At 42.2% G+C, this 11599-nt stretch overlaps 1 protein-coding gene across 2 annotated transcripts in view; it reads right to left on the bottom strand.

The window, feature by feature from the left end:
• Positions 1 to 5393: 5393 nt before the first annotated feature.
• The window catches only part of LOC117388202 (rho GTPase-activating protein 21-like), an 89225-nt gene continuing 83019 nt past the window's right edge, over positions 5394 to 11599 (bottom strand). Inside the window, exon 25 of one of the 2 annotated variants that reach the window (XM_033985693.2) lies at positions 5394 to 10611. In XM_033985693.2, the coding sequence (XP_033841584.1) occupies positions 9037 to 10611 (1575 nt within the window). In that variant the 3' untranslated portion in view covers positions 5394 to 9036. The remainder of the gene's footprint in view (positions 10612 to 11599) is intronic. The other variant, XM_055229952.1, reaches the window with a different exon arrangement.

Genomic DNA, 11599 nt, shown 5'->3' with positions numbered 1-11599 from the left:
TCCAAACCAACTGGGAGGAGTGGTTTAGGAAAAAAGACTCTCACAATGCAGGTTTATGCACCACCTGCCATTATTCAGAAACAGAAGATGGCAAAAATGATGGACGAACTGATACCTGTGATGGAGAACCTGACCATCTCTGAAGGCCTCAGTCTGAAGGGCAGGGGATACTGGCAGGTGCCTACCTGCTCAGTGACAGAGCAGAAACCAGACCAGAGACATAACAGCTTCATGGAGTCCTTGATTCAAAAAGGCTACATCCATAAGCGCCAAGAGCAGAGGAGAGCCAATCGAATCCACAAGAAACAACGGAAACATAGATGTTTCAACAAGGACATCGTGAAGCATTACAAGCAGCGATCAGTCCAGAAGCTGCGGATCAAACAGAGGCAGACTCAGCATCAGCAGAGACCTGCTCAGCCTCAACCTCAGTCTCAGCCACAGCAGAGACAGAGACCTGTTCAGCCTCTGACTCAGCCTCAAACTCAGCCCCAGCAGACGAGAGCCCATCAAATCCACAAGAAACAACGGAAACATAGATGTTTCAACAAGGACATCGTGAAGCACTATAAGCAGCGATCAGTCCAGAAGCTGCGGATCAAACAGAGGCAGACTCAGCGTCAGCCGAGACCTGCTCAGCCTCAGTCTCAGCCTCAGCAGAAACAGAGACCTGTTCAGCCTCTGACTCAGCCTCAGTCTCAGCCTCAGCAGAAACAGAGACCTCCTCAGCTTCTGACTCAGCCTCAAACTCAGCCCCAGTGGACAAGAGCCAATCAAATCCGCAAGAAACAACGGAAACATAGATGTTTCAACAAGGACATCGTGAAGCACTACAAGCAGCGATCAGTCCAGAAGCTGCGGATCAAACGGAGGCAGACTCACCATCAGCCGAGACCTGTTCAGCCTCTGACTCAGCCTCAGTCTCAGCCACAGCAGAGACAGAGACCTGCTCAGCCTCTGACTCAGCCTCAAACTCAGCCCCAGCAGACGAGAGCCAATCAAATCCACAAGAAACAACGGAAACATAGATGTTTCAACAAGGATATCGTGAAGCACTACAAGCAGCGATCAGTCCAGAAGCTGCGGATCAAACAGAGGCAGACTCAGTCTCAACCTCAGTCTCAGCCTCAGCAGAGACATAGACCTGCTCAGCCTCAACAGATTCAGCCTCAGCCTCAGAGACAGCCTCAGCCTCCACAGAGACCTGCTCAGCCCAGAGATTTGGTCATCAAAGTCCAACTTCAGGACCCCCTCCAAGACAGGAGCGTGAGGTTCCAGGAGACTACTGGACACGCTGTCCGAGGTCCCAGGAGAAGTAGCAAGTGGAGGGCCAGGAGAGGGCAATATGACAAAAGGAACTTCCAGAAGAACCACCCGGAGAGGACAGGAATGGTCCAGGAGACGGTCTACAAGCAAAACCATTACAAAAAAAGTAGAACGTTCAGGAAAGCAGCCCAGAATGGCTGGACCCACTGAAGATTCTTCCAGACCAATTACTAAGTCTCCACTCGTTCATGAGACTTTCAACTTAATGCAAAATAAATAAATAAAAATGTATTGCAAATAAATGTGTTTTATTTTATCTAATGCACTATTAATGCTACAACAACTACTTCAACCACACAATTTAATATTACAACTCCAAATACTGTGAGACTGAAATACTTCACCCAACACTGTTACTTTACTTAAAATAAACAAATTGACAAAGAATAATCAATAAATATCACTCACATATTGAATTTTAAAGTTTTATATTTTAAGCCAACACATACCTGTCAAATACCAAGGGTTAGTGTTCGAAAGTAGTTCCAAAAGCCTGAAGTAAATGTTTTGTTCCCTCATTTCACTACGACTGAAAAACTCTTTATTTTACCATGAACAAGAACAAAAACAACAGCTTTTCCAGAACTATGTCTATTCAAAACGAGGCCAAAGTCCAGCAGAGGTGGTAAAGTAGCCAAACATTGTACTCCAGTCAGAGTAATGTTTCTTCTATATAATATTACTCAAGTAGAAGTACAAAGTAGTAGTCCAGGAAATCACTCAATTACTCAAGTAAGAGAAAAAAAGTATATTGGAAAACTACTACTCAAGTAAGAGTATCAGACGTAACATCTGAATTTTATTTTAATTTGAAGGACAAAACATAAAGCACAAACTCTGTTTTCTTCAAAGGATAGACTCAAAAACAGAAAAACTAAATCATATCTGATGCTAGAAACACAAACATTCAGATCATTTCATATTGTCAACATAAAGCTTTTGTCACTTGTAGACTTTACTCAATTCAATTGTTTTTATTTTTGTAACGCCCAAAATCACAACAACAGTTGTCTCGAAGGGCGTTCATGTTTTGGTTGATGGGGGAAACCGGAGTACCCAGAGGAAACCCATCCAGACACGGGGAGAAACATGAAAAACTCCACACAGAAAGGCCTGGGCGACCCGGGGATCGAACCAAACCTTCTTGCTGTGAGGCATGAGTGTTGCCACTCAGCCACCGTGCTGCCTACACACAAAAACAAACAGGAAAATCAAACAACAGGAAAAATCAGACAAAACAAGAAAAATCGGCCAGGCGAGGAGGAGGGAGGGGGGCGGAGGAGGGCCAGGTGAGGAGGAGGAGAGCCGGGCGAGGAGGATGAGAGCCGGGCGAGGAGGAGAGGGAGGCGGGTGGAGGAGGGCCAGGCGGGGAGGAGGAGAGGGTCCAGCTGTCATCGGGGCATCTGAAAGAGTTACACTCCACAGTGGGAGTGGGACAGGGGACAACATGTGAATAGCATTGCTGATGAGAAAATAGGAGGAAGCAGAGGATAGTGCTCAGGTACTTCCCCCAGCTAGTTATCTCCTACTGCAGCCTATCTTATCCCGGGTTTTAATGTCCCTAACTCCCTCACTAAGTAACCTGGTCATAAGCTATACCGAAGAGGAAGGTTTTAAGCCTGGTCTTAAATACAGAGACTGTGGGGGCCTGTTTAACATCAGCAGGGAGTTGATTCCATAGCACAGGAGCTTGGTAACTGAATGCCCTCCCTCCCACTGTACTTTTGGACACTCTAGGAACCACTAATAGTCCTGCATTCTGAGAGCGGAGTGCTCTGTTTGGCTGGTACAGGACAATGGCATCTTGCAGATAGGATGTGGCCATACTGTTTAGGGTTTTGTATGTCAGAAGGAGGACTTTGAATTTGATTCTAAGCTCGACAGGAAGCCAGTGCAGATATTGTAGTACAGGACTGATGTGGTCTCTTCTTTTAGTTCCTGTTAGGACTCTGGCCGCTGCATTTTGGACCAACTGGAGGCTCCTTATTGTACTTTTGGGGCAGGCGGCGAGCAGAGAATTACAGTAATCAAGTCTGGAAGTAACAAATGCATGGATGAGTTTTTCAGCATCGTTTTTAGGTAAAATATTTCAAATTTTAGTTATATTTCGCAGGTGAAAGTATGCGGTTTTACAAGCTAGGTTTATATGGGCTGTGAATGAGAGATTTTGATCCAATAGGACTCCAAGATTTTTTACAGTAAGACGAAAGAATTCTAATGTGTAGTACAATATTAATGAAGTCTGATCCAAAGTGACCCTAAAGAGGAAGTAAAACACGTCACAAAATGACGTTAAGTTAAAAAGAAAATAGCATCATTATTAAGATGCACAATAGACACACAAAACCTTAACAGTGAGCCGTTTCAATGGGAGAAAAGACCAGACGGGTTCATTTGAACTCAAACTATCTGCGCTAGAAAAAGCACTACACTGCAGAATAGAACATGAATCAAAGTTAATAATTCAAATTAAAGCTATTTGTTTATATATTTTTGGGTTTAGACCAGGATTGGGTTTTTAAAATTTAAACATAGCTTGTAACTTTCCTGTCACCATTTCCTTATCCACGTTTTTATGTTTTTTATTATTATTTTATTATTATATATTTTGTAGCCATGTTTTTTGTTTTGTTTTTTTTTCATTAATTGATTCAATATCAGCACAAACCCATTCCATGAGCCATCGTCATGGAAATGTGACATCACCTGTTACGTTTCCATGAGCCATCGTCATGGAAATGTGACATCACCTTGCTTTCTGACATCATCAAGCAAGGTTATAAGGCAACGACAGACAGTAAAGTACTTCATTTTACAGAAGCATTCGAGCCGATCGCCACAAACTACAGAGCTGAGACTCAGTAAGACAAAGACAATGGAACAAATGAACAAGATGTCTGCCTTTCACCAGTGGAGGAGCCAGAGAGCCGCTTCCCAAAAACCATACTCCAAACCAACTGGGAGGAGTGGTTTAGGAAAAAAGACTCTCACAATGCAGGTTTATGCACCACCTGCCATTATTCAGAAACAGAAGATGGCAAAAATGATGGACGAACTGATACCTGTGATGGAGAACCTGACCATCTCTGAAGGCCTCAGTCTGAAGGGCAGGGGATACTGGCAGGTGCCTACCTGCTCAGTGACAGAGCAGAAACCAGACCAGAGACATAACAGCTTCATGGAGTCCTTGATTCAAAAAGGCTACATCCATAAGCGCCAAGAGCAGAGGAGAGCCAATCGAATCCACAAGAAACAACGGAAACATAGATGTTTCAACAAGGACATCGTGAAGCACTACAAGCAGCGATCAGTCCAGAAGCTGCGGATCAAACAGAGGCAGACTCAGCATCAGCAGAGACCTGCTCAGCCTCAACCTCAGTCTCAGCCACAGCAGAGACAGAGACCTGTTCAGCCTCTGACTCAGCCTCAAACTCAGCCCCAGCAGACGAGAGCCCATCAAATCCACAAGAAACAACGGAAACATAGATGTTTCAACAAGGACATCGTGAAGCACTATAAGCAGCGATCAGGCCAGAAGCTGCGGATCAAACAGAGGCAGACTCAGCGTCAGCCGAGACCTGCTCAGCCTCAGTCTCAGCCTCAGCAGAAACAGAGACCTGTTCAGCCTCTGACTCAGCCTCAGTCTCAGCCTCAGCAGAAACAGAGACCTCCTCAGCTTCTGACTCAGCCTCAAACTCAGCCCCAGTGGACAAGAGCCAATCAAATCCGCAAGAAACAACGGAAACATAGATGTTTCAACAAGGACATCGTGAAGCACTACAAGCAGCGATCAGTCCAGAAGCTGCGGATCAAACGGAGGCAGACTCACCATCAGCCGAGACCTGTTCAGCCTCTGACTCAGCCTCAGTCTCAGCCACACCAGAGACAGAGACCTGCTCAGCCTCTGACTCAGCCTCAAACTCAGCCCCAGCAGACGAGAGCCAATCAAATCCACAAGAAACAACGGAAACATAGATGTTTCAACAAGGATATCGTGAAGCACTACAAGCAGCGATCAGTCCAGAAGCTGCGGATCAAACAGAGGCAGACTCAGTCTCAACCTCAGTCTCAGCCTCAGCAGAGACATAGACCTGCTCAGCCTCAACAGATTCAGCCTCAGCCTCAGAGACCGCCTCAGCCTCAGAGACCGCCTCAGCCTCAGAGACAGCCTCAGCCTCCACAGAGACCTGCTCAGCCCAGAGATTTGGTCATCGAAGTCCAACTTCAGGACCCCCTCCAAGACAGGAGCGTGAGGTTCCAGGAAACTACTGGACACACTGTCCGAGGTCCCAGGAGAAGTAGCAAGTGGAGGGCCAGGAGAGGGCAATATGACAAAAGGAACTTCCAGAAGAACCACCCGGAGAGGACAGGAATGGTCCAGGAGACGTTCTACAAGCAAAACCATTACAAAAAAAGTAGAACGTTCAGGAAAGCAGCCCAGAATGGCTGGACCCACTGAAGATCCTTCCAGACCAATTACTAAGTCTCCACTCGTTCATGAGACTTTCAACTTAATGCAAAATAAATAAATAAAAATGTATTGCAAATAAATGTGTTTTATTTTATCTAATGCACTATTAATGCTACAACAACTACTTCAACCACACAATTTAATATTACAACTCCAAATACTGTGAGACTGAAATACTTCACCCAACACTGTTACTTTACTTAAAATAAACAAATTCACAAAGAATAATCAATAAACATCACTCACATATTGAATTTTAAAGTTTTATATTTTAAGCCAACAAATAACTGTCAAATACCCAGGGTTAGTGTTCGAAAGTAGTTCCAAAAGCCTGAAGTAAATGTTTTGTTCCCTCATTTCACTACGACTGAAAAACTCTTTATTTTACCATGAACAAGAACAAAAACAACAGCTTTTCCAGAACTATGTCTATTCAAAACAAGGCCAAAGTCCAGCAGGGGTGCTAAAGTAGCCAAACATTGTACTCCAGTCAGAGTAATGTTTCTTCTATATAATATTACTCAAGTAGAAGTACAAAGTAGTAGTCCAGGAAATCACTCAATTACTCAAGTAAGAGAAAAAAAGTATATTGGAAAACTACTACTCAAGTAAGAGTATCAGACGTAACATCTGAATTTTATTTTAATTTGAAGGACAAAACATTAATTAAAGCACAAAATCAGTTTTTTTCAAAGGATAGACTCAAAAACAGAAAAACTAAATCATATCTGATGCAAGAAACACAAACATTCAGATCATCTCATATCGTCAACATAAAGCTTTTGTCACTTGTAGACTTTAATCAATTCAATTTGTTTTATTTTTGTAACGGTCAAAATCACAACAACAGTTGTCTCGAAGGACGTTCATGTTTTGGTTGATGGGGGAAACCATTGGTGCCACTAATCTGGTGATAAACATTTACAATCATACCTGCACCTGTTTTTAATGTTTTAAATGGGCCTATGCAGTTATTTGTTTAATTTGTTATTGTTTGTATTGTATTGTAACAGGGTGCTTAGGAAAAGGAGTCTGGTACTCTCATTAGGTTCTCCCTGTATAAGTAAAGATAAATGAAAAATTTATTATATCTTTCATTTTTCATCTATCCTATTGCTGGGTTTCATATGAAATCACACCATTCTATAGGCTGATAATATTTAATTAAGATGGGGGAGGAATGAATATTGTTAAATTCAGATTTTTGTTGTACTACAGTGAGATGATAGAAATGACCAGGTTCAACAGAAAAGAATTTTCCTTTTTGGGCATTGTATTTATTGAATAAATGCAAGAATGATAATTTGAGCGCTACATCGTGTAACATTCCAGACAAAGCAATAATATCTTCAGGGAGACAAGCAGGTAGCTGGTGGATCACCACCTGAAAAATTACATAATGCCCCTTTAAGTGTTAAACAACACACAGGTTTAAGGAATCATATGCAAGATTTAGATTTTAAATTTCATAAACATGACCTGTGTTCCCAGATATGATGTAGAAACATTCAAATTCAACTTTGCTAACAATTATCATGCTGATTTATTTGTATTACAAAACATTGGACATGATGGCTACGTTTTGTATTGTTAATTTGGTCAATTGACAATTATCCAATAAGACAATTCAATGAGCCTCACACGGGTCTCTTTTATGGGGTTGCCAGTTAGTTTAAACCTAAAGGGATGAGTAAAGTTCTGAGCTTACACATGAGGCATGACCTGTCCATATATTGAGAATGAGAAAAAAACTTTTATTTTTTGCAGCTTAAGGCACTGGCAGCCCAGGTTCAGTTGTGATTGTAGTACCTTTTTAAAACTGCAAGAGTACAGGCTAGATACAGTTCTTTACTGGCAGACAATAGTAGGCTGCATATTTATTAATACCTATAAATACAATGAGCCACACAACACACAATGTATAAAGAATATTTATTTCCAGTGTCTTGAGGAAAGGCTTTGCCCATGTAATGCTCTACAGAGGCTGGATATCTGACTTTTGAGAAACCTTGTAGTTTTGTCACTTTCGCTCCCATTTCTGATCGGCCATGCATTGTGCTGCATTAGAAGAGTACAGACGGGAAGGTAAACATACATGGTCGGATGCACCAATATTTGGATAGAAAACAGGGAAAACTAACTCCACATAAAATTACTGGAATGCCTGAATTAATTTGTTGATTTCCAAATGTGTGTAAAATCCTTATCTTGACAACTGTTTGTACAAACTGTTAAAAACACAAAAACAAAAGAGGCACTTTCATTTTTGAGATAAAATAAAAACCATATATGTAAAAAAGTACTGTATGACTAAAACTTAACAAAATACCTACTGTACCAAGCATTCCATAGTCTAGTATCAGCATTTCAGTCTTTGATAAAAGCACTCCTCCAGCTAAAGTCTGGCTGTTGTGACAGTACAGTGAAACCTGAGTCCCACAGCACTCAGCTCAGAAAGCAGCCCCACTATATCCACTTATACAGCCATCATATAAACATGGATCTAATAATGACTCTTCATCAAATGTGTTAGTCCTCACACAAATACATTCTCCATATCGTTTAGGACAGGAAGAACTGAACCAGGATTCTGTTGAAAAGGCCTCCTTATATAATAGTCTAATATCCCTGTCACCCTTTGGTGCAAAACGACATTCATTTGGAGTGGCTGAGAAGTGCATCAACAGAACTATTTAGCATTTTTATCTAAAAGAAATTCTCTGCACCTTATTTATCCAATATCAACCAGCACCAAAACAGAGGTGAGAAACTAACCAGCAGAGATGTAAATAGAGTGGTGCTAATCCAAATTTGGATATAGCTAATAAGTGCTTTTAAACGAACATTAGATTACTTTACATTATTTTTTTATTACATTTAATTTGCCACTGGGAAAGTTGACTCGTACTATTTGTAAACTTGTCAACACACTGTTGAACACATTTCTACAATAATCTTGTGATATTTTTAATAAAAATGATCAAAAATTAGGATTTGGTACAAACCCCGACTTGCACTTCAAAGCCACTGTAACTTCCATCACGTCACACATTCTTGCTTTTCTTGCAGGAGGAAGAAATATTTTTCATGTCCCATTCAAACTGCCAACTAATTACAAACATAAACATGTTTACATTATGCAGACCTATACACATATGTACATAGATACATGAAGTAAAAAAATATTGTGCAATAATAAACGTCCATACAGATGACACGACAGCGTCCATGTTGTCCTTTCACAGATACTGATAGAAGCGTGATCGGACCACCTGTGCCCCTGACAGTTTGTGAGGGTGTGCGTCTGCTCCCAGAACTGCCTTACTCTGCACCCCGCTCCCGTTCATTCCTGCTGACTGCGGTGCACTGGAGGAGGCTGCAGGGGGTGCTGGCTGCTCAGAGTCCAGACACTCGTCCTCAGGCATAGCTTTAGGAGCCAGCTGTGGATTAGACTTAGCTCCTTCACTGCGCTCCTTTGGTGTCCAGTCCTTAATGGCAAAGTCTTGAGAGGAGAACCGAGGCTTAAAGTTTTCCAAAGTGGAGATGTCCGCTGCTTGGTCCATCCCGCCTTGTTCCCTCCAGTCGTTGATGACCGCTAGTTCTGCAAAGTCCCTCTGACCCCCCATTGTATGCCTTCTGCGAATGTTCTTTTTCTTACTACTGCGAGTCTCTGGGTTCTTCTGGATGCTAAACATGTCATCTGCAGAGGTACGCAGTCTGAACTTGAGGCGTTCTGTGATCTTGAGATGCCAAGCCGGTTCAGAGCGCTCAGATTCACTTCTAGAAGATGAGCTGAGACTGCTTGTGGACCTACCTTTCCTCATCACCTCTAATACTCGGGACAAGCGCGTTGATGATTCTGATCTCCCTTCACCACTACGCTCTCCACTCGCTACAACGCCCTCTACAGACGATTCACTGTCCGTCTTGTTCCTCAAAGACCACCTTCTGGATAATGTATCACCATCAATCAGTTTGTGTGATGGAAAGAGGCGACGAGATTCCATTCTTTGTCCACAATTTCCTTCTACTTTCGCTTCCGGTTTTCCTTGCTCAGTTGCCTGGCTTTTTCCCGGGCATGGTGTGGACTGGCTATTACCCCCTGTGGGGGCAAAAACAGGAAATTCACTTTCGCTATCCGTCTCCATTGGCCGTCCTTCACTTATCAGCTCGCTTCTCTCATCATCAGCCTCTTCTCCGCCTTGTAGCTCGGGACTCAGAACACTGGATTCTGCTCCGGTCAGGAACGTGATTGAGGAGTTCGTGGAGTAGTCAGAAGTGATGGAGCTCACCTCGGCACCTAAGGACGCCCCTGCACCCACCACTGCACCCAGAGGTACTTCCGATAATGAAACACTACCTTTCTTTGGCTGGGAAAGTGGGACCGATGCACCAGAACTCATAGTGCCAAGATCGCTGGTCTCATCGATAGAAGGAGGGTCGGACAACGATGGCTTTCCCAGTCGAATTATGATGGGAGACTTGTTCCCTGAATTAGAATGAGTAGACAATGGGTGTTTGGCTAGGTCTTTTAGAAAATTTCGGTGTTCTTTTTTAGTTTTCATCGCTAGCTCCGCAGTCCTCCCGTTTTCCTTTCTCTCTGCGATCTGTTGCTTAGTGCTGCCTTTAGAGTTGATCTCTGCTGGCTTATGGGTTGAGGTGTCCTTTTTGGTGAATACAGAGTCGAGGTCATCATCAGAGCTGCTGGGCTGAGGCTTCTCCTTTGACTTCTTTCTTTTGCGGCTGGCTGCAGCAAAGATAGAGGAGACTAGGAGCTCTCTGCTGTATTGGTCCTTCCCTGAACCCCAGGAACCCTATGGGAAAAAGGCAAAAAAGAACAGATTAAAGTACTTGAATTCTGTTCAAGGTATGATTTAAATAACTTTGTCGTCACTGCTAATAGGATCAATCTCACAACTTAAATCTTACGCTGAAAACGGATAAAAAAAATATAACAATAATATAACAACTAATTGAAAAATGTAACAAAAAGATATAAAAACTGAAATTATACTCAAACATGTAGGCTACTGACTGATAATGAGCATATCAGTTTAACAGTTCAGTTGCCTTTATCAATACCACCAATAGTAAATCCAACAAAAAAAGGAAAACAAGTAAATAAATAAATAATTGAAAATAACAAGGAAAAAAATATACTATAACCACAATTTAACCCCTTAACCCCTGCCTCAAACAGTGTGTACTCCACCTGCTCCCATGAAGTACATTTTGACAAAGACAGAAAGAGGGACATTAACATTCAGTAAGTGACATTTGCTGCTCTCCATGCTAACGTTGAAATGCATTACAATACAGTCACTTGCACTGTAACAAGCTGTCATGAACAGAACATAAACCAAAAGCAGAGCAATGATAATGATTTGCCAATGTGTTTTTTTAAGCTTTATGTGAGACATTTATCTGCAAGCTATAAATGCATTTGCGTGACCACTTTAGGGCTGATGTAAGCAGGTAAGTGTTAAATTCACCTGAGTTCTTATTTGACTGCGTGACTACATTTTTTCTAGTCAATGGAGCAGTGATCACCCACTTCCAGATGCAAATTTACCATAAATTTTTCCAACAGACTATATGAATAAAATAAAAATGTTAAAATAAATCAATCTGGAAAAGTCTATGGGGAAAATGATTGGAAAATGCACTTCCGGAAAGTCTGCAGGCTTTGACTGTTGAGCTCCACTGACAAGCCTTGGCAAGCACATGTGATGAAGTACTCTTGATTGTTCTCCCGGTCACCTACCTCATCCTACCCTAGCCTTGTTCAGAGATGGTTGATTA

Source organism: Periophthalmus magnuspinnatus, chromosome 20 (assembly GCF_009829125.3).
Source record: "Periophthalmus magnuspinnatus isolate fPerMag1 chromosome 20, fPerMag1.2.pri, whole genome shotgun sequence".
NCBI classification, from domain to species: domain Eukaryota; kingdom Metazoa; phylum Chordata; class Actinopteri; order Gobiiformes; family Gobiidae; genus Periophthalmus; species Periophthalmus magnuspinnatus.
Note: the sequence above shows the minus strand (reverse complement) of the source record. Positions and strands in the feature narration are given on the sequence as shown.